The 23305-nt window shown below is 38.3% G+C and overlaps 1 protein-coding gene across 3 annotated transcripts in view; it reads left to right on the forward strand.

Moving 5' to 3' along the window:
* Nucleotides 1-23305, forward strand: part of LOC126162307 (BUD13 homolog) — a 46295-nt gene that overhangs the window by 18032 nt on the left and 4958 nt on the right. For 2 of the 3 annotated variants that reach the window (XM_049918730.1, XM_049918731.1), the window contains exons 2-4: nucleotides 4279-6181; nucleotides 7837-7991; nucleotides 16042-16220. In XM_049918730.1, coding sequence (XP_049774687.1) covers nucleotides 4279-6181; nucleotides 7837-7991; nucleotides 16042-16220 — 2237 coding nt within the window. Of the gene's footprint in view, nucleotides 1-4278; nucleotides 6182-7804; nucleotides 7992-16041; nucleotides 16221-23305 lie in introns of those variants that run through there. The other variant, XM_049918732.1, reaches the window with a different exon arrangement.

Consider the following 23305-nt stretch of genomic DNA (forward strand, 5'->3'; position numbering starts at 1 on the left):
AAACACCTAGAATCCTAAACCCCTCACCTGGTTCAGATTCAGTGATGACATTTTTGCAATCTGGATTGAGGATGAGGACACCCTATCTGCATTCCTTCAGAACCTTAACACCTTCTCTGCTATTCACTTCATGTGGTCGTTCTCAACACAACATGCCACCTTCCTAGATGCTGACCTCCACCTCAAAGATGGCTGCATCAGTACCTTTGTACATATCAAACCTACTACCCACCAGCAACACCTCGATTTTAACAGCTGCCACCCGTTTCATACCATGTCGTCTCCCATACATCATAGCCACCTGTGGCCATCACATCTGCAGTGACGAGCAGTCCCTATCAAAATACACTGAGGCCTTTATGGACCGAATTATCCTCCCAACCATGTACAAAAACAAATTTCCTGTACCTTATCTTACCTCCCATAGTCTCACCATCTGGCGACAGAGGAGCATTCCCCCTCGTAACTCAGTACCACCCAGGACTGGAGCAACTGAATTGCATTCTCCTCCAGGTTTTCAATTACCCCTCATTGTGCCCTGAAATGAGAAGTGTTGTGCCCACTATCCTTCCCACCCCTCCCACAGTGGTATTCTGCCATCCACCGAACCTACACAATATACTTGTCCATCCCAACACAACCCTTGCCTCCAACCCCTTACCTCATGGCTCATACCCCTGTTATAGACCTAGATGCAAGACCTGTCCAATACATCCTCCCACCACCAATTATGATTACAAAAGTTAATGAATCAGTCAAGAAGGCGGGTAAAGTGTTTTGCTAAAAAGAGCAAATAAGCAGTTGTTAGCATCTCACTTAGACAATGAATTGACATCACTTAAATCAAGTAAGATAGACATAGAGAAATTATGGGCAAAACTTAAACAAATCATAAATCATGATCAGGAGAACTAAGAAGAACTGGTAAGAGTATTAAGGATGCAAAAGACCCGCCATGGTTTAACAACTAAATTCAGAAATTGCTGTGGAACCATGTTATGTCAGTTCAAAAGAAAATACAAAAACGACAAGCAATGGTTTCTAGGAATTTGTGCATCTGTGAGAAGATCTAAGCATGAAGCATACAACTGCAGTGTCATACTTTAGCAAAAAATCTGGCCAAGAACTCAATAAAATTCTGCTCCTGTATCACTAAGCGTGTCTAAGGCTATCCAGTGATTCGTTGAGCACTCGGGTGTGGCAGTTCGAAATAACAAAATAAAAGTTGAAGTTTTAAATTTCATGTTCAAGAAATTGTCCAAGCAAGAGAATCATACAAACATACCATCATTTGACCATTGAACTGACTCCCTTATATACAACACACTAATAAGCAATCCTGGCTTAGAGAAACAACTAAAAGTGTTGAAAACAAGTAAGTTGCCAGGTCCAGATGGAATCCCAGTTCAATGTTACAAAGAGTACTCTATGGCATTGACCATTATGTAGCTTGCATGTATTAAGATTCTCTTGCCCAGCACAAAGTCCCTGAGAAAAAGCACAGGTGACACCTGTATATAAGAAGAGTAAAAGAAAGTACCCGCAAAATTATGGACCAGAATGCTTAACATCAATTTGCTGCAGAACTGTTGAACATATTCTCAGTTTGAATATAATAAATTTCCTTGAGAAAGAGAATTTTATGTCCACAAGTTGGCACAATTTTAGAAAGCATTACACATGTAGAGTTGCCCTTTTGTCACATGATATGTTACGAACTATGGCTGAAGGGCAGCAGGCAGATTCCATGTTTTTAAATTTCCAAAAAGCGTTTGACTCGGTGCCCCACTGCAGACTGTTAACGAAAGTATGGTCATATGGAATAGGTTTCAAGACATGCCAGTGGCTCAAAGACTTCTTAAGTAATGGAACCCAGTATGTTGTCCATGACAGCGAATGTTCGTTGGTGACAAGGATATAGTCAGGAGTGCCCCAGCGAAGTGTGATAGGATCACTATTATTTTCTGTATAGATAAATGATCTGGTGGACAGGATGAGTGGTAATCTGCATTTGTTTGCTGGGAATGCTGTGGTGTGTGAAAAATGTTGGAAGTTGAGTGACTGTAGGAGGATACAAGATGATGTAGGCAAAATTTCTAGTGGCATGATGAATAGCAGCTATCTCTTAATATAGAAAAATGCAAGTTAATGTGAATTGAGGAGGGGGGGGTACAAGCTCATCATGTTTGGATATAACATTAGTAGTGTCTTGTAGCATCCTACTTGACACAGTCACATTATTTAAATATCTGGGATCAAGTTGCGGAGCAATGTGGAATGGAACGAGCATGTGAGGATTATGGTAGGGAAGGTGAATGGTTGACTTTGGTTTATTGGGGGAATTTTGGGAAAGGAGATTACATATAGTTTGCTAATGCAGTCTATTCTTGAGCACTGCTGGAGTTTTCGGGATTGACAGTAGATCGAATTAAAGGAAGACATCAAATGAGTTCAGAGGCGGCCTGCTGGATTTTTGACTGATAAGTTGAGACAACACACAAGTATTCGGGAACTCAAATGGAGAAGACAACACTTTTTTCGAAGAACACTGTTGAGAAAATCTAGAGAATTGGCATTTGAAGCTGACTGCAGAATGATTCTTTTGCTTCCAGCATTTGTGTTACATTGCCTATACTATTTAATTTTTGTCCATTTCCATTGTCAAATACAGCAGTAATTTTAAGCATCAACAGCTGTCATTGAAAAATGGTCACTGGTCAAAGCTGGCTAGTAATGCAGCATAAGTGTTGACTTAAGACTTCGGCTTGTTCCAACAATTTAAAAAGCCTGTGGTAGGAATAATGGTTTTGTCCTTCAGAATACACCTTGAGGCTGTGGATCCAAATATGGGGAAACTACTAGAGATACAGCTAGTATTTGATTTCCTTTGTAGGTATACCATTGTTAGTTACAGTGACATTGTGTTCCACATAATGAGTTTCATATCTTGAATACATATGAAGGCCTTATTTCAGTATTGGTAAACGCTCAGTTTTGTTTATTTAGAGATGCTGAGGCATAAACATAGTTGTGTGATGACAGTTCTCTGACTAAGATACCTGAATATTACAGTCCATCACTTGTTGGATGGGGTTACTGTTTCTTTTTATTGTCATCACTCAGGTATGTTTAAGCTTCAGTTCTTGAAATTAACTAAATTGGACGTGTATCACTATTGAAACAAGGTCTGAATATATGACATGCACTTTAAAACCTTTTCTTCCTTGTTTCTTTTTTTCCCTCATACATTACTTTGTTTTGGGAAGCCAGATAATGTTATGTGTAGAACAAATAAAGCCATTTTTAAATTGATATTTTTCTAATATTTAAGGTGGTTATACTCCGTGACAGTTATCACATAAAGTGGCCAGTTATTTTTAATGTAGTCCGAATTCAAAAGTGGAAATATATTTATGGGTTTGGCTTGTATGTTGTCTGATGTAATAATGTTGATGGCTATTTTGTGGCAAAGTGAATTTCAGAGTTTTCAGTGTTATGTTTTGTAATTCTTTGCAGTAGTTAGCTTGTACCACAGTGAGCTATTACTTGCTACAAAAAATATTTAGTTCACCATTTAAAGCAGCAAAGGTGAACCTGGTCCCTGCAATGCACTACTGAGTATTCCACCTTTCCTGGTGGGCAGTAGGGATTTTAAAAAAATTTCGTTATATGTTCATAAAATTTTGACATTAAGCACTTGAAAAGTAATTATTATTACTTGTTTTAACTTGCTATAACTCTGCTTCATAAATTTTATGAAGTTACTTCCCTATTTTATAAAAGAATGTAATTGTGGAACCGGTGGGTAGTTAGAAAATTTCGTTGCTGACAGAGGTAAGAGTGGGCAGTGGATGAAAAGATTGACTACTCTAATCTAAAGGAAAATCATGGGGAATAACAAAGTATCCACATGTAGTTTAGTGTAAATTACATTTTATCGATATTCCTTTGTGAGAGCAAAAAACTTTTTTCATTCACTTTGTGAGACTTGTATCGGTTGTAGGATTGTGCTATACTAATGGAAATTTTTGATCAGATGTTTACAACGATATTTAAGTATTTGTAAACTAAGATTGTGAGATAAAAGGAAACAAGCATGTGGATGTGTGTTCATAAAAACATTTCGCTGAGTTCGTAAGATACTGAAGAGTACATTCTAACCATGATGTAAGGTATTTGATGTCAACTGTAATCAAATAATTTTCTTTGTAGCTTTTGATATACTGTCTTGTACTCAGATGAAGCAGCACATTAAGTTCTGTTGTCATACTGTTCCAGATTCCGCATTGTGGATGATGACATCGACATAAAGAATATGCGACCACTAGATGATGATGAAATCGAGCTGTACAACTTAGCAGAAGATGCTCCACAAATTGCAGGAATAATTGATGAGCGCCCTGAAGAAGTTAAAAGATTGGAACAATTTGGGACAAAGCGGTGGAAAGTTGTAGCTGATGAGGATGGTCTTGATGATGTAAAAATCACAGCCATTGACATAAAACCAGCAGTTACAAAAAAGCCAAAGTATAATGGAAGTTCAGAAGAAGTTAGTGACCGTAGCAACTCTAAGAAGAATGAAACATTACAGAATGAAATTATAAGAAATTCCAGTGAGTTAGATGATTCAGCAGCACCAAAAAAGAACAACAAATTGTCAAGGACTAATGAAAACTATAGTGATGCAGACATTTCTCCTCCACGTGCAAAATGGAAAAAAACTGTACATAGAAGTGATAATGACTCTGATGCATCCCCTCCAAGGAAAGGGCAAAAGTCTCGTGAGTTTCAAATGCCCTCGAAGGACAAGGAGAAAGTTCAGGAGAAACCCCATGTTGATTACTCTGGAAGACTGAAAAAACTGAGTGCAACTGAAAAAGTGCAACACTCACGGAAATATGATTCAGATGAATCACCACCCAGGAAGTCACGGAAATCGAATTTGGATGGATACTCATTACAGAGATCAAGGAATCAAAGTGATTCAGATGTATCACCTCCTAGGAGATCAAATCAGCAACAGGATTCCGATGAATCTCCTCCAAGAAAAGTAAGGAAAGATTTTATTGACAGATCATCTCCTCATAGAGTTAGAAAGCCAGGAGCAGATGAATCACCACAAGGAAGGCCAGTGAAGTATTGTAGATCACCACCCAAGCAAAGAGAGCGGCAGCATGCTTCTGAATCGCCTCCTAGAAAAGTGAAACAGCATCAAACCAGCAGTCAGGGTAGACATAGGAAGCAGTATCCAGATGAACACACTGCTCAAAGATCAAGGTACCAACAAGGATCAGAACAGTCTTCTCGCAAGAAACACAAGCAACAGTTACCAGATGGCAGTACAGAGGGAAGCTCAAAACATCGAGAGTCACCGTCCCGAACTACCAAGAGGTACAGTTCACCCTCAAGAGCAACAAAAAATCATTCTGACATTATTGGGTCATCACAAAGGAAAAATATAGACCAGTACAATGTAGAGAAAGGCCATCAAAACTCGGTGAAGAAACATGACTTTGAGCTCATAAGAAATAAAAAGTTTGACCAAAAATCTCCTGCAAAAAAGTTTTATAACAGAAATGAAAGAAGTAAATCTCCAGAAAGTAGAAGCAATCAGAAGAGTCTTGGATTTGATTCTGCAAGTAAATTTATGAAAGATACTGCTGATAACTTGCATAAAAGTCACAGTTCTGAAAAAACTCACTCTAAGTACAAAGACAAAAATTCAGTGAACAGACAACATAGCAGGGATAGTGTATCACCTTCAAGAAATTATGGAGAACCATCACGTTGGAAGCATAGGCAGAATTCACCTTCTGGTAGAAACAAGTCAGATAATGATTCTGATGCGTCACCCCCTAGGAAGTATTCACAAGTTAAGTCTTCTTCGAAGAAATCTTTTGAAACTGATGGTCAGGAAACCAGAGCAACTAAAACCCGTGACACCTTTCCTGAAAGAAGCAGAAATGAGTCTAAAGATACCTCCCATAGAAAGATAAAGCAGGATGGCAGCAGTGATACAAGGAGCAGGAGAGAGAATTCTGATACCAGAATTAGTCCTGGAAGAGCAAAAAAAGGTAATGCCAAAATGTTAGATGGAATGAAAGCTGGTTTGCAATCCAAAGACGAACTGAAAAAGGAGATTCAAGATTTTCAGGAACGAGAACATGAAATGTTTGCCCAGGTTAGTAATTCTTAATAGTCTCCCTTATTTGTCCAATTTTAACTTTTTATCACACAAGTAAAATTAGTTAACATAAAGATTGGATGTTGGTATTCAATCAACAATGTAATGTTTCATATTAACATAGGCCTACTACTTAGACTGTAAAAAGTTCAGAAAGACTAACAGCAGCACAAAATCTCCAAACATATTTTAATTTGGATAGAAACTGAATGGTAAATAAAAATAAAGTTATTTTAAAACATTATAAAAGATAGGGATGTAAAATAGGCCAAAATATGCTCTTGATGTGTGTGTTGGAGGAGGGGGGAGAAGTAAAATATGTGGAAGGTTTGAAAGAAATGGTGTGCCATTATTTACAGGGTGGTTATAATTAAATTTGCTTCTTGAGCCAGTATTGACAGAAAACTTTTTTACTATATGGATACCCAATGAATGGAATTATGTTGAGACTGTGTGCTGCAAGGTTTGCATTGTTAGTAGTGTTAGTGACATGACTTGCCCTTATGTGCCAGTACTGGCACAGTGACTTAGGGCTGATACACAAGACTGCATTACTGTTGCAGACAGTGAACATGGCTCAGGACAAGGTGATCAAAACTTTGCTCATAAAGCTATTTTGTCAGAACAATAGCAACAATGCTGGTGCTCTTCTTGAGTATCAGTACAGTGGAAGAGTATAGCGAAGTCCTCATTTTGCACGGGAGTAGAACAACTTGATTCAGAGGTTTGAATTAACTGGTGATTTGGGAATTGCTCCTGGGAGAGTCTAACTGCCAATTGTGCCACAAATTGAAGAAGTTACTGTTACCATGGTCAAGTATCTGGACACAATGTGTGATCTTTAAGCAATGCATGAGCCATGTCTCTACAGCTAAACATTCCATGGTCCACCATTTGAAAAGTATTGTGAACAGTTATGGTATCCCTAGTGCTGTTCCAGGCTGCCGTGGATGCAGGTGGTCGTCACATTCAGCAATGTTTATAACCTGGAACTCAAACATGGTGTGCAGTTAGAGTGTTACCCCTCAGGTGGTCATTAAAACACATTTCCTTTGGTGGTTTATTCATTATTTCTCTTCTGAATGTCCTTACAAATTTTTCCACAAAGTTTCATTGTCCTACGGTCATTTGTTTTTCATGGGGGGCCCTCTCAAGTAGCAAAAGTTTAATTATAACCTCCCGGTATATTAACATTTTATATCAGTTGGTCCTGCTTTAATTCCAGTTTTGTTGGAAAGTGAATCCTTGAACCATGCAAATATGTTTACAATAATTTGTCTACATTAAAACTGCAGTGAGCTTTTCAAAGATGTGGGTCTGTCTGTAAACATGTTTGTGCATTTAAGAGTTCTTCTCTGCCTCTTCCTTGGTTAGTTTTACCTCTAAATATCTCAGATTTCATGGTAACTAGAATTTGACTGAACAGCTGACAGATTGTGCAGTATTGCGTCCATTTGTGATGTTATCATATCTCATTTTGATATCTTCTGTAATAAGCTCTAATGATTTACTTAATCCCATTTTTCCCCTTTATAAAAGAAGGATATTAAGTATCAAAAAATTATTAAATTAAGTGATTAATCATATGTTAAATAGAAAAGTTAATAGTTCTGTTTTTAGTTTCAGCTGTGTTGGTTAATATTACTTTGCAGTTAGACCCATCAGTGTCAGGAGAAGGTGTTAGTGCTATTTTGCGAGACAGGAAGACAGGAAAAAGAAGGAATCTAGAACAAGAGGCCCGGGACCGAGAAGAGCAGCAAATAGCAGAAGCTGAACAAAAGTCAAAGTATTCCAGATGGGGCAGAGGGTAAGGTTTAACAACTAGCATACATACTACAAACTAAAGTAACAATGTATTTTTTCACCCCCCCCCCCCCTCTCGAATTATTCAGTTGTGCATAGAAACTGCTCACTTTATTGGGAAGAGAGAGATGGAGAGTGTGTGTGTGTGTGTGTGTGTGTGTGTGTGTGTGTGTGTGTGTGTGTGTGTTGTGGGGGGGGGGGGGGGTGGCACAGACTGAGTAGAGTAGTTAACTGTAAAAATCACAGAATCATGTAAGGAAGGAATTCTTATTCTGCTGCATCTAATAACTTTTCAGTTGCAAGGGAGCCTTTCCTCCTCAAAAGTGCCTTTCTTTTGAGTTTTCCTTCCTTAATTGTGGATGGTGACACACAGTGTTCTGAAGGATTGTGATTTTAGGTGTGCTCCCAAGTGGGGGAGCTATTGACCAGTGTTTCCCTTGCTCTCATCTAGTGATGGCTATCCAGGAGTCCCTCCATACTCTTGCCCGTTGCGGCCACTCTGTGGTCTTTGTGTGGACCCCGGGTCTGTCGGCATCCCGGGATATGAACGTGTTGATATGCTGGCCAAACAGGCTGTCGGTGCACCAGCCTTGGAGATTGTCCTTTCGGAGAGTGACCTCAGGTCAGATTTATGGCAGAAGATACTTCACACCTGGGGTGAAAAATGATGCACCCGTCCTTCACCCAACAAACTTCGGGCCATCAAGGAGGCTACCGGTGTGTGGTGCTCCTCATTGCGGGTCTCTCGCAAGGACTCTGTTGTCCCCTGCCAGCTGCGCATTGGCCACACCTGGATAACACACAGCCATTTATTGCACCGCATGGACCCGCCTTTATGTCGCTGTGGGTCAGCTTTGACTATGGTCCAGATCATGTTGGACTGCCTGCTTTTAACTCCGCTCAGGCAGATGTTCGCGCTGCCTGATGCACTTCCTGCGCTTTTATCAGATGACGTTGTGATGGCAGATTTAGTTTTGAGTTTTATTTGTGCAGGGGGTTTTTATCGCTTGATCTAAGTGTTTCTCCTTTTTTTGTGTTGTGTCTGACCTTTGGCATACGATTTTAGACTGGGGTTTTTAGTGCCTTTCTTGGTGGTTGGCTTTTCCTTTTTTGTTTCTATGGTTGGCCAACCACTATCACACTTGGTGTGATTTTAATTCCTTTTTTCTGGTCTCTGTCTGTGTCTTTCTTGTCCTGTGTCGTCTCTTGTCATCTCCATTGGTTTTTTAAATTCTTTGTGGATGTTTAAAGTTTGTGGAAAAAGGGACTGATGGACCTAGTAGTCTGGTCCCTTCAATCCCACAAACCAATCAGCTGACAGGATTGCAATTTGCTACACAGGTCTTCTGGCCTTAGCGCCTGGATGCACTGAAGATGGTATGGATACAGCAATTATTCGTGTAGCACCACCCAGAAAAGAGAATGGTTCACACCCTCTGCTGCTGCCAGTCATCGCACACTGGTTCCAGGTCATAAGTCCAGTAAATGCAGCACATGCTCCTTCAAGGTTGTGGCTTGCTGTATGTGAACTGACGGACGCCATCCACTGTTCATCTTTTAGGTGCTAGAGAACCTCTGTCCTTAAGATGCTGAAAAAGTTGGCTGAACACATTATTGGATGATACTCTGTGATGTGGATATTTTTTCCCCCCTTAGAGGGCACGGGTTCACGGTCTCCTTCCATTTGCCAACCCGTAGCAGAAAATCATTTCCACCATATCACTTGTGAAGTAGTACACTTCCATTGCTGACATGGGGTAGAGAAAAGAAAATGCACTGAATGATTTGTGTAAAGAACAGAACAAACATAATAATAATAATAAAATAATAATAATAAACATAGCAGTAAGCAATTTTTGTAAGTAGATATGACACCACGATACACACACAGTGTTGCAGTTAATTTACTGTGCAATAACACGTACTAACAAGACTGAAACTTCAGTACCTACATTTCAAAGCAAACACAATAACTGCCTGTGGACTACTTAACACTCAGATTGATGTGTACACTAGAGTATTTCAATACAGAGAGACAAGTAAAGTAGTAAACACTTTCGACAAATCGCTGTGACAATGACTGTGGCTGTACAGTATTTGTTCCCTTAATGTTTATCTTGTCTGTTGTCAAAGAGACAGGCATATTGACAACCAAATGTCTTCAGCCACCAGGAGTAAATGTACAGATTTGAGAAAGTATTCATTTCTCACTACCAAATTTCAAAATAGTTGACAATTACTTTTAAATATGCTGTATATGTGTGTCTTTCACTCTTTTGGCATATTACTATTATTAGGTGCTTATTTCTTTTTTAATCCTCTTTATGTAAAGTGACACATTACAGGTATTAATCAAAAGTAATAGACCTATCAGTTTTTGGGAACTTTAAATTCTCTCTTGATTTATTTCTCTTCACCGGAGGCTGGAGGGACTGCCAACTTCATAGTTGAGTCCTTTTAAATCCATCAACAACAATAGCAAACGTTAGAGTATTGTAGTGTAAGACAGATTAAAACTTGTATTACATAAAGCAGATTATAGAACAATCCCTTGGACATATCAACAATTGATAGATTGCTATTCCCCACACAGAGGTGGTGTTGAGCTGCAGTCAGGCACAATGATAAGACCACTAAATATTTATTCCATCCTGGACTTCCCAGACTTTTTTGAGGTAGAAGTGAAAGACATAGATCAGTAAACTGGTTGATCCTTTCATATCTTTTCCTTTCCTTCTGTTCAATATGCAACATTTGTTTACTTCTCTTAGTAATATTCCCCTCACCCACCCACCTAAAATACTGTAACCCAGTATTCTTCCCCATTTCTTACTGTACTTCCCCCTCTCTCTCAAACAGTCTATTGTATTTTGGGTTAAAACATTGGCTTAAGAACTAAGAGAGATCATCTGGCCTCCACACAGACTCTGGCATGTCTATCCTGTATCCAATCAGTATTGGCAACTTTTAAGATCCCAACCTTTGGATTGGTCGAATGTGTCAGTTTTCTAATGCTGTAAACTCTGGGAACTTAGTGTGACCACCAGTGGGTATGCCTATGAAATGCTGTGCATTTCAGTGACTGGATATTGTGGCTTAAATTTTACCAAAGGGGATGGAAAGGAGGAGGAGGGGGGGGGGGGTGAGCAGTGCCTAATTGTGTTGGTGGTTGTTGAGGAAAAACAGTCATAAGTTGACAATCTGTGTCATACGTGCCTAGTTCTACCAGTCCTTCCCAGATGTAACAGGACTGATTGGATAGAGCTGTATCTTCCCGGCTACTCAAGAAACTATGACATCACATGTTACTCTTAACACTCCATGCAATATTGGTTGTTACCAAACTAATTAGCTAGGTCTTCAGTAGTAGTAGTAGTAGTAGTAGTAGTAGTAGTAGTATTCTACATGTTAACAAGTGTTTTCATAATATTACCCCCAAATCTTTCTGCCTTCTGTCCTTTTTTTCCATATCTGTTTTTCACTTTATCTGTCAACTACTATCTTTTTTCCTCCTCCTCCTCCTCCTCCTCCTCCTCCTCCTCCTCCTTTTTCCTTTCTCCATCCCTTCTATAGCATTGGTTTGTAAGCATTGTCTTCTTAGACAAGTGTTCTAGTCAGCTTGTTTTTCTCTTTAATATCTCCTGTATTATTTTTGCTGACTCTTTGTAATACTTCATTCATAATACTTTGTCCACATTATCTTTTCTGTCCTCTTACGTATATATGTACCCACATCTCAAACCTCTCCATTCTATTGTCAGCATCTTTCCTTGTCAGCCACGTGTCTACACAGTATGAAACTACACTCCACACAAAGCATTTAACCAGTCTTTTTGTTACTTGTTCAGTATTCTGTATAGTAACTACTTCCTTTTGAATGCTTGCTTAGCTTCATTAATAAGGTGCGTAAATATTTTGAATTTTTTTACTTTTTCAATTTGTCCCTTCCCAATATTGTGTGTTTCTTACCTGTGACCATACTCGTGGTTTTCTTGCTATCAATTCTCATCCCTCATTCATACCATGTCACACTCAGACCATGAGTTATTTTATTCCATGTTCATTATCTGTTAGCCAAAAGCACCATGTTGTCAGTGAATGTTATGTATTTTATTTTATTCTTTTCCCATCAACTGGTGTACCCTAGTTCCCTTCAAAACATTTCATTACAGTTTCCTCCAAACATATATTGCTCAAGACATGAGAGATACAGAGTTCCGTGTCTGACGAAAAGGGCTATTACGAACATTAAAAGATTGAAAAATTAGAATCCTCTGATACATGGCACTGTTACGTCAACTCACTATATTTCTGAATGCAAAATTTCTTTCACTCTTCACTTAAGACAGTTCTATTCTACTCTTAATATTTGAAAAAGTATTATTCCTCACAGAATTGAAGGGCATGAATATTAATAAACAAATAGGAGGTAGCTGGAAATGTTGACATCCTAAATTATAAAGAAAATTGAAGATGTAGCTCCCACAACATACCACACTTGGCATATTAGCTGTAAGGTATAGCTCTCTATCTGCACCTACTACAGTGTTCCAGATGCCATCAGTTTTTATCACATCACACTGTGATGCAAGGGCCAAGCAATATGGGAAATATGGGCACAACTCCCATGAAGGTAGAATGTGATTCTCATTCCTGCATACTTGTATTACTATTAGTCAAAATTCATATGCCTTCCTTAGGCTTTTGACCATTCTTTTATTTCCATCAGCCACCGCATTGAATATCTTCTCAGTGTTGTGATTAGTACTTGTAATGGAGAAAATCCTATGTGCAGATGGAGTGCCTCATTAATTTAGAATACCAAACCTCACAAGAAGTAGCTGATTTGACAGCTAAGAAAGGATATAATGAAAACAATTGTACAATGTCTGATTCTCTTGTTCGCTGCTGTTATGTGATCTACCCATCTAATCTTCAGCATTCTTCTGTAGCACCACATTTCGAAAGCTTCTATTCTCTCCTTGTCTAAACTATTTATCGTCCATGTTTCACTTCCATATATGGCCACACTCCATACAAATACTTTCAGAAACGACTTCCTGACACTTAAATCAATACTCGATCTTAACAAATTTCTCTTCTTCTTGTTTGCTAACACCATATTATTGCAGTACAAGGTCATGTGTCAGTGGGAGAAACAGGAACTAAGTGTGATTGAGGCCTAACAAACAAGAAGTGTCAAATAATGAGTTGTAGTGTTTTCAGTATTAATTTGTAAAAGGATCCTGAATGAACTTTTAAAAATATTTTGTGCTTTGCAGTTGTTAATCTTACCATCAGAATTGTACGGAACAGTAACAACATAATGGAAAATGTTTTATGTATAAGAATATATGCAGTGTGCTCTAATTTATCTATTCATTAGTGTATGTGGTGTTATTGAAATATAGGTGGCCATAGTGGATAATGTAAGTCATGTTTAAATATTAACAAGGAAAACAGAAAGATTGATAATATTACAACAGTTAAGAGAAGAATGTGCAATATGCCACCTGAGAGTATATAAATGCGATGTATATGGTATTTATCGTAACTGTTTGCTAGTAAAAATAGTAATTGTTGCCACAACATAGTATGAAAGAAGCTATGGTTAAATAAAATAATTTAAATGGATTTGACAACTTGGTACATGTTATTGCTCTCATAATGAATATTTGTATGTAGTGAGAAACATTACCAAAATATCAAAAGCTGCGTATTGTTCCAGAGTTAATAATGTTTGCTAGATGGCACAGTCATCTTAACATCTCATGCATATAAGTTACTGACAGGAATAATATGCAGAAGAGTGGAAAATAAAATTGGAAAGCTGCTAGATTGCAATCAGTTCTGCTTTTGTATAGGTAAAAGTGTCAGAGAGGCAATGGTGATGCTGCACTTGATAATGGAAACAAGACTTGAGAAAAATCTGGACACACTCATAGGATTTGTTGACCTAGAAAAATCATTGGACAATGTTAAATGGTAAAAGATGTTAGAAATTCTGAGAAAAATAGGACTAAGCTGTAGGGAAAGGTGGGTTATAGAAAATATGTTTAAGAATCATGATGGAACAATAAGAATGGAAGACCAAGAAAGAATTGCTCTGATTGAAAGGGAGTTAGAGGGGCTGCATGCTTTTGCCTCTACTGTTTGGTCTATTCAACGAAGAAGCAATGACAGAAATAAAATGTTCAAGAACGGGGTTAATATTCAGGGTGAAAGGATAATAAAATTTACTGATGACATGGCTTAACTCAATGAGAGTGAAGAAGTGGTACAGGATCTATTGCATGAAATGAACTGTCTAGTGAACAATGAATATCTACTGAGAGTAAACTGAAGAAATATGAAAGTAATAGGAATAGCAGAGAACAGATTAGCAATAAACTTACCATCAAGATTGATGGCTACAAACTGGACACTATCAAGGAATTCTACTACTGTAGTTGCAAAATAAACAGAATACACAAAGCAAAGAGACAAAAAAAGTAGATTAGCACATACAAAGAGGGCATTCTTGACCAAAAGAAGTTTACTGTTATCAAATATAGGCCTTAATTTGAGGGAAAAATTTCTGAGAATTTCCGTTTGGTGCACAGCACTGTATCATAGAGAATCATGGACTGTGGGCAAACCAAGAAAAGAAAAGAATCGAAGCTTTTAGGATGTGTTGCTATTGAATGATGTTGAAAGTTAGGTGGTCTTTTAATGAATGAAGAGACACTCTGCAAAATTGGCAAAGAGAGGTGCATATGGAAAACACTGAAAAGGAGGGGGGACAGGATGGAAGGATGTGTGTGAAGACATCGGGGAATAACTTGCATGGTGCTAGAGGGAGCTGTAAAGGGTAACAACTACAGCAAAACATATTGGAATACATCCAACAAATAATTGAGGATGTTGGGTGCAAGTGGTAGTCAGAGATAAAGAGATTGGTCCATGGGAGGAATTTGTGGCTGATCACTTCAAACCAGTCAGAAGACCAATGCCTCAAAGAGATGGTTGAAAGGAGCTGTTGTAGAGTTGACGAAAGAGGTTGCTGACAGTTATTTTGGGATAGGCACTGCTGCTTTGCACATGTATCTTGACCATTCGTGTAACACAATTTTGTATGTGTCATCTCAGTGTTGTTGCAGCACAGTAGACTACTGTTGTATCACCTGAAGCCACTTGTGCTTTGCAGTTGGAAGGTGACAATAGCAGTGCCATTGCCCAGGGGTCATTTTCACAACCTTAGCTGTAGGATCTTGGTCAAGGAGCATGTTTAAAGTATTTTGTTGAAGAAATACAGCAACCAATCGCTTTTTTTGTGTGTTTTTATTTATTTTTGATTTTTTTTTTTTTTAATTTGCTCCAGAAAAGTGGTTGATTGCTTTATTCCTAAAAATAATAAATTCACTGCCACAGAGGGTAACAACTAGTAAAATGCGTAAACTGTTTTTAGTTATTAAAAAAAGGGGAACTGGTACATGATGACAGAGGCCTAGACCTTTTTAATTGTCACTTCGTGGACCTAATTGGAAAAACTGATGTAATAAACTCGGGAGCTAGACTTGCAGTATATGCAATACTGTGAACTTTCTGACTCTGAGGTAACTGCAGCCTTTAGTGGAAGACTCACAAGAAAACAAAAAGTTGAATACATTTCATGGAAAATACCATGTGTCTGTTATATCCATGTTGATTTTGCAAGATAACTTCTAACTCGTGCATTACTGCCTAGAGAATATACACAGGTACTAAGGAGTGATGTGTTTGAGGTCGACATGGTATTTATTGATTCATTAGTCCTGTGATAAAACATTCAATTCTCAAAGCATTTCCATCCAGAATTCTCTATAATTTGTCATGATATTTTGTTAAATAGAGCATAACCTATGTAGATGAACGAAAATTGTATTGTATAGAAGACATAGCTAGTGACCAGTTTACCTCATATGTAATTATGCAGAAGCTTAGAGTTACATCCAAAAACTTTCTTCGTATTATTAGGCATCATCGTCTACATACTTAGGATGAAACATTAAAATCTACCTTGTTATATATTTTAGGTTGAAGCAAGTGGAAGATCAAACAGAGAAGTTAAAGGAAGATTTGTATGAAATGTCCAAACCATTGGCCAGATATGCTGATGATGCAGATCTGGAGAGACACTTGCGGGACCAAGAGAGAGAAGGTGATCCAATGCTTGAATACATCCGAAATAAGAAAAAGGAAGAAGGTGTCAAAGGTAATTAACTTATTTAAAAAAATTAAAACAAAGACATTAACTTTTTAGGTGAAGAGATTTATTTATGTCTTGTAAATGATGGTATTGGTGGAGATTGCTACTAGGGCATTGTATTTAACTTATCGTAGGTAGGGCATTATAGGTAAGATGTTTCTTTGATTTCAAATGATTGAAACCAGATTCATGTGTGTTTTTGTTTGTTTGTTTCTTTCTTTCTTTCTTTCTTTCTTTTTTTTTTTTTTTTTTTTTTTAAAGTCTCAAAGTTCGCTTTAAACCACAGTGTGAAATATAGACTTCATTTATGATTTGAAATACATGTTCCATTTGTAACATTTAAATGGGATCTATTATATGTTTTTGCAGTAAATAATTCAGTTCACAAATGCTCTTATAATGATTGGTTTTTGATTAGTGGATAATGATAAGTTATCAAGTAAATTTTTGGTAAGTTAGTAAGTGAAATTTTGTCAGTGATTACATTTCATATTGTAAAATATTGACAAATTATTGTTTAGTTTTCATTTTATCCTCAGCCAAACATTAATGCATTTGTCATTGTCATCCAGTGCAGCAGAGAAATAGTTATGGTTTTGCCACTTTTTAAACGTTTGCGGTTCTCTGATATGATGCAGAAGCTATTTTGCCTATCCTGTGATCTGAACTGTAATTTTATTGAAAATTTTCTTGCTGTAACTTGCTGTATGTAATTTTGTGAAGTGCTGATTGGGATGAAAGGATGTTTCAGATATTACTTGCAGATAATTTGATACTGTTTTATTGCCTTGTTGAATTCTAAATTGAACCTCGTAACACCATGAACCATGGACCTTGCCGTTGGTGAGGAGGCTTGCATGCCTCAGCAATACAAATAGCCGTAACATCGGTGCAACCACAACGGAGGGGTATGTGTTGAGAGGCCAGACTAATGTGTGGTTCCTGAAGAGGGGCAGCAGTCATTTCAGTAATTGCAGGGGCAACATTCTGGATGATTGACTGATTTGGTCTTGTAACACTAACCAGAATTGCCTTGCTGTGCTGGTACTGCGAATGGCTGAAAACAAGGGGAAACTACAGCCATAATTTTTCCCGAGGGCATGCAGCTTTACTGTATGGTTTAATGATGATTGCGTCCTCTTGGGTAAAATATTCCGAAGGTAAAATAGTCCCCCGTTCGGATCTCCGGGTAGGGACTACTCAGGTGGATGTTGTTATCAGGAGAAAGAAAACTGGCGTTCTACGTATCGGAGCGTGGAATGTCAGATCCCATAATCTTTTTAAAATCCCATAATCTTTTAAAATTTAAAAAGGGAAATGGATAGGTTAAAGTTAGATATAGTGGCAATTAGTGAAGTTCGGTGGCAGAAGGAACAAGACTTCTGGTCAGGTGAATACAGGGTTATAAATACAAAATCAAGTAGGGGTATCATTTAATAATGAATAGAAAAAGAGGAAATCGGGTAAACTACTACAGACAGCATAGTGAACGCATTATTGTGGTCAAGATAGATAAGAAGCCCACTCCTACCACAGTAGTAAAAGTTTATATGCCAACTGGCTCTGCAGATGATGAAGAGATTGATGAAATGTATGATAAGATAAAAAGAAATTATTCAGTTAGTGAAGGGAGACGAAAATTTAATAGTCATGGGTGACTGGAACTCGATAGTAGGAAAGGGAAGAGAAGGAAACGTAATAGGTGAATATGGAATGGGAGTAAGGACTGAAAGAGGAAGCCACCTGGTAGAATTTTGCACAGAGCATAACTTAATCGTAGCTAACACTTGGTTCCAGAATCATAAAAGAAGGTTGTATACTTGGAAGAATCCTGGGGATACTAAAAGGTATCAGATAGATTATATAATGGTAAGACAGAAATTCAGGTACCAGGTTTTAAATTGTAAGACATTTCCAGGGGCAGATGTGGACTCTGACCACAATCTATTGGTTATGAACTGTGGATTAAAACTGAAGAAACTGCAAAAAGGTGGGAATTTAAGGAGATGGGATCTGGATAAACTGAAAGAACCAGAGGTTGTACAGAGTTTCAGGGAGAGCATAAGGGAACAATTGACAGGAATGGGGGACAGAAATACAGTAGAAGAAGAATGGGTAGCTCTGAGGGATGAAGTAGTGAAGGCAGCAGAGGATCAAGTAGGTTAGAAGACGAGGGCTAGTAGAAATCCTTGGGTAACAGAAGAGATATTGAATTTAATTGATGAAAGGAGAAAATACAAAAATGCAGTAAATGAAGCAGGCAAAAAGGAATACAAACATCTCAAAAATGAGATTGACAGGAAGCGCAAAATGGCGAAGTAGGGATGGCTAGAGGACAAATGTAAGGATGTAGAGGCTTATCTCACTAGGGGCAAGATAGATACTGCCTACAGGAAAATTAAAGAGACCTTTGGAGAAAAAAGAACCACTTGCATGAATATCAAGAGCTCAGATGGAAACACAGTTCTAAGCAATGAAGGGAAAGCGGAAAGGTGGAAGGAGTATATAGAGGGTCTATACAACGGCGATGTACTTGAGGACAATGTTATGGAAATGGAAGAGGAGGTAGAAGAAGATGAAATGGGACCTATGATACTGCTTAAAGAGTTTGACAGAGCACTGAAAGTCCTAAGTTGAAACAAGGCCCCAGGAGTAGACAACATTCCATTAGAACCACTGACAGCCTTGTAAGAGCCAGGCCTAACAATTCTACCCTCTAGTGAGCAAGATGTATGAGACAGGTGAAATACCCTCAGACTTCCAGAAGAATATAATAATTTCAATCCCAAAGAAAGCAGGTGTTGACAGTTGTGAAAATTACCAAACTATCAGTTTAATAAGCCACGGCTGAAAAATACTAACATGAATTCTTTACAGATGAATGGAAAAACTGGTAGAAGCTGACCTTGGGGAAGATCAGTTTGTATTCCATAGAAATGTTGGAACGCGTGTGGCAATACTGACCCTATGACTTAGCTTAGAAAACAGATTAACGAAAGGCAAACCTATGTTTCTAGCATTTGTAGACTTAGAGAAAGCTTTTGACAATGTTGACTGGAATACTCTCTTTCAAATTCTCAAGATGGCAGGGGTAAAATACAGGGAGCGAAAGGCTATTTACAATTTGTACAGAGATCAGATGGCAGTTATAAGAGTCTAGGGGCATGAAAGGGAAGCAGTGGTTGGGGAGGGAATGAGACAGGATTGTAGCCTATCCTCGATGTTATTCAATCTGTATATTGAGCAAGCAGTAAAGGAAACAAAAGAAAAATTCGGAGTATGAATTAAAATCCATTGAGAAGAAATAAAAACTTTGAGGTTCGCCGACGACATTGTAATTCTGTCAGAGACAGCAAAGGGCCTGGAAGAGCAGCTGAACGGAATGGGAAGTGTCTTGAAAGGAGGATGTAAGATGAACATCAACAAAAGCAAAACGAGGATAATGGAATGTAGTCGAATTAAATCGGGTGATGCTGAGGGAATTAGATTAGCAAATGAGACACTTAAAGTAGTAAAGGAGTTTTGCTATTTGGGGAGCAAAATAACTGATGATGGTCGAAGTAGAGAGGATATAAAATGTAGACTGGCAATAGCAAGGAAAGCGTTTCTGAAGAAGAGAAATTTGTTAACATCGAGAATAGATTTAAGTGTCAGGAAATCGTTTTTGAAAGTATTTGTATGGAGTGTAGCCATGTATGGAAGTGAAATGTGTATGATAAAAAGTTTAGACAAGAAGAGAATAGAAGCTTTCGAAATGTGGTGCTACAGAAGAATGCTAAAGATTAGATGGGCAAATCACATAACTAATGACGAGGTATTGAAAAGATTTTGAGAGAAGAGAAATTTGTGGCGCAACTTGACTAGAAGAAGGGATCGGTTGGTAGGGTATATTCTGAGGCATCAAGGGATCTCCAGTTTAGTATTGGAGGGCAGCGTGGAGGGTAAAAGTCATAGAGGGAGACCAAGAGATGAATACACTAAGCAGATTCAGAAGGACGTAGGTTGCAGTAAGTACTGGGAAATGAAGAAGCTTGCACAGGATAGAGTAGCACGGAGAGCTGCATCAAACCAGTCTATGGACTGAAGACAACAACAACAACAGCAAGAACAACAATAATGTGTGCCAGTGCAGGCAACCCCTGCCCTGAGCACAGTACATGCGATGCATTATGTCAGAAACTGTGACGCCATTGCTTCCCTTTACAAGCCACATATTTCAGAATTTATGAGGTTTAGAAATGTGAAACAAAGTGTGTTACCACTAATTGTACCTCTAGTTGTCATTTCGCAACAATAAACATTATACACAGGACATCCATCATTCTGATACCGCATTATTTGAGACATTATAAGAGGTGGACTGGTTCAAGTAAGGTACAGCTCAAGAAGGGGCTGAACTATCCTGGTTAGGTGTGCCACAATGAAATATGGGTCAATGATGTGTTGTCGCACAATACCACACCATTTATTAACACTCCACTGACATAGTACATCAATCACATCACGATTACTGGCAGCGTGAATCGCGCACTTGAGTCTCAGGACCTGCGCTAGCTGTGCGCTTCATTTATTTCAAACGTCAACTTCGCTTTGCAATTTCTTGGGATGTAATTCACGTATTGTGATGCAACCAATGGGATTATTTATGTTATTTTTCATGCTCAAACTCGTATGGGCTAGATGTCACAAGTAATGAGGCTAATGAGCAGGGGCACTACATCACTAGTGTGTGATGCAAGTTGAGAATTTTGATGTGTTGAGAAGCGTGCTAGGGTAGTCTGTACGATTGTGGTTACAACTGTGTCCTGGTGGCATAGTGGTCAGCGCATTTGCCTACTAAGCAGGAGACCTGGGTCTGGCACAAATTTTCAACTTGCACCATTGATATAAATCACTGCCTATTGGCAGCTAACACCTTTTATTCCTGTGTGTCTTTATTTCCATCATTAATGGGTCTCCAAATTATCTGTTCTAGGTAGTTTTCAGAGAAGACATTTACAGTGGAACTTAAATTTTACGTTCTCCAATTTTACATTCTCCGATTTTACATTTTTCACGATTCTACACCATAAATTCTTAGTGCTTCTCAAAAACCCACAATATCAATAGCCAATTTTATGTTTCTTCCTAGTAATGTTTACCTCAATTCTTTGTTCATACTTGACATTTTGCTTGACTTTGTTCTGTTTCCTACTTATTGACACATGATGATACTGAATGACTTACAAGTGGCACAGAAGACAGACGGTTCTCAACATGGCTGGTGACGGATGTAAGGGAATATTTTTGACTGTTGAGGAGAGGGGAGACATGAGAGAGGAAATGCTGATGTAATCCATGATCGGCATTGCCAATGCCATTTGCAATATGCAATGTTTAGCTCCACCGCACTATTATGATGAAACTACTGCTGGATTGTGGCATCAATAGAAAACCAGGACAGGCAGAGTGAAGTGTTCCGGATCGAGCCAGTAAGTGAGGAAGCGGCCTGTCTGCCATCTTTTCTTGTCCCACGTATAACTCTGTCTTGTCTTTTTGCGTGTATTTCCGATGTGCTACTGTATTCAGCAACAATATTATCAACCTTTTATCTGCAAACACCTAGACTCAAAGAATATGCTTGGTCATAATCAAGGAAAGGTGGACCATTTCCTGGCAACTTGTTATGTCACCCAACATCCGGTGCAGCTGCCACACCACACTAACACACGTAATAAGTTTACAGACCTTACCTTATGAAACATTTGAAATTCCTAAAGTACTGGATTATAAACTATAAATGGGCAAAGAAGCTATAAGCCAAAGTTGATGGGAGAATTTCATTTTTCTCCTCCTAGGTACCAATTTTACCAATGCTCGTAACATCAACTGACATAACCAAATTGCAAATTCATAAACAACCAAGAAAGAAATTTCAAAATTTTACGTCCTATAATAGATCTATTAGGAAAAAAGTGGGTTTTGCTGTTAGGAATACTGTACAGTACATAACTGAAAAGACTATCACTTTCGCTATCGCTTTTGTATGAGGTAATGGAGTCATTTCCAAACACATTATTACCACAAATTATCCTTAAAACATGCAGTTTTGAGCATTATTTCATTTTATTTTCACCTTGAAAATAGCAAAAATTTATAGCCTGCGTGGGGAAATAAACTGAAATCTGTGAAAGATGTGAAAATTGCTGGATTACATCATCTCAGATGTTTGTTTTCCATCTGCACCCAATATCTGTATAGCATGGTGACATCACACTAATGCAGTGGCTTCTAGCATATAGAGTGATAAGCAGCAAGCTTACTTGGTGGCTTTTTCCAAAGTATGGCTGAAGTGATCGGTGTATAACAAATGGAGTGACTGCAGCTCCCACATAGGTTTACTTAATACAGTTATACCTCATTCGCCCTTCACTACTGTGCATTAATTTTGCTTTCTGTAGTTTTGCTCGGAGCCTGTTGACAGAATCCAGAATGTATCATGCGTCTACCAACTGTAGCCAGTGTAGGCTACTCCATTTGCTATGTGCAATTAACAGGATGTATTTGGTGAATAGTTGTGCGATGGCTTGTTCGTCTTTGTTGCAGTCCTCGTTGAAGTTTAATGTGTTGTGATGGGAGGCAGAGTGTTCTGAATGTATGGATTGCTGGGACAGAAAAACACTGAAATCACAGGAGGCTTAACTTTAATTCATATTCATTGGTATTAATAACACATGTGAAGGAAACTTTTGTGTATATACGTGCTTTTGTGAAACCTGCTGTGTTTACCCTACAGCAAGCGATGAGTCCAAAGTGCAAACAGTGCACGTTGGCAACTGCAGAACACTTCATTTCGGCTAATCAGCACATTAAACAGGGAAAAGTTTACAAGCAATATACTAGAGGTCATTGTACATGTGTCACCAGAGTATGTTGCACTGCCATTGGCTATAGGAGGAAAACACATACCCCGCATGTAAGATTCCAACGCCTTTCACTGTACTTTGGTTTTTGGTTTAATTCGCCATATTCATCAATTTTTGCTTTTTTTCTGTGTGAGCACAAAAGAAAGATCTCTTAAAAACACATGTTTTGACTTATAATTTGTTGTA

Source organism: Schistocerca cancellata, chromosome 2, assembly GCF_023864275.1.
Source record: "Schistocerca cancellata isolate TAMUIC-IGC-003103 chromosome 2, iqSchCanc2.1, whole genome shotgun sequence".
Lineage (NCBI taxonomy): Eukaryota > Metazoa > Arthropoda > Insecta > Orthoptera > Acrididae > Schistocerca > Schistocerca cancellata.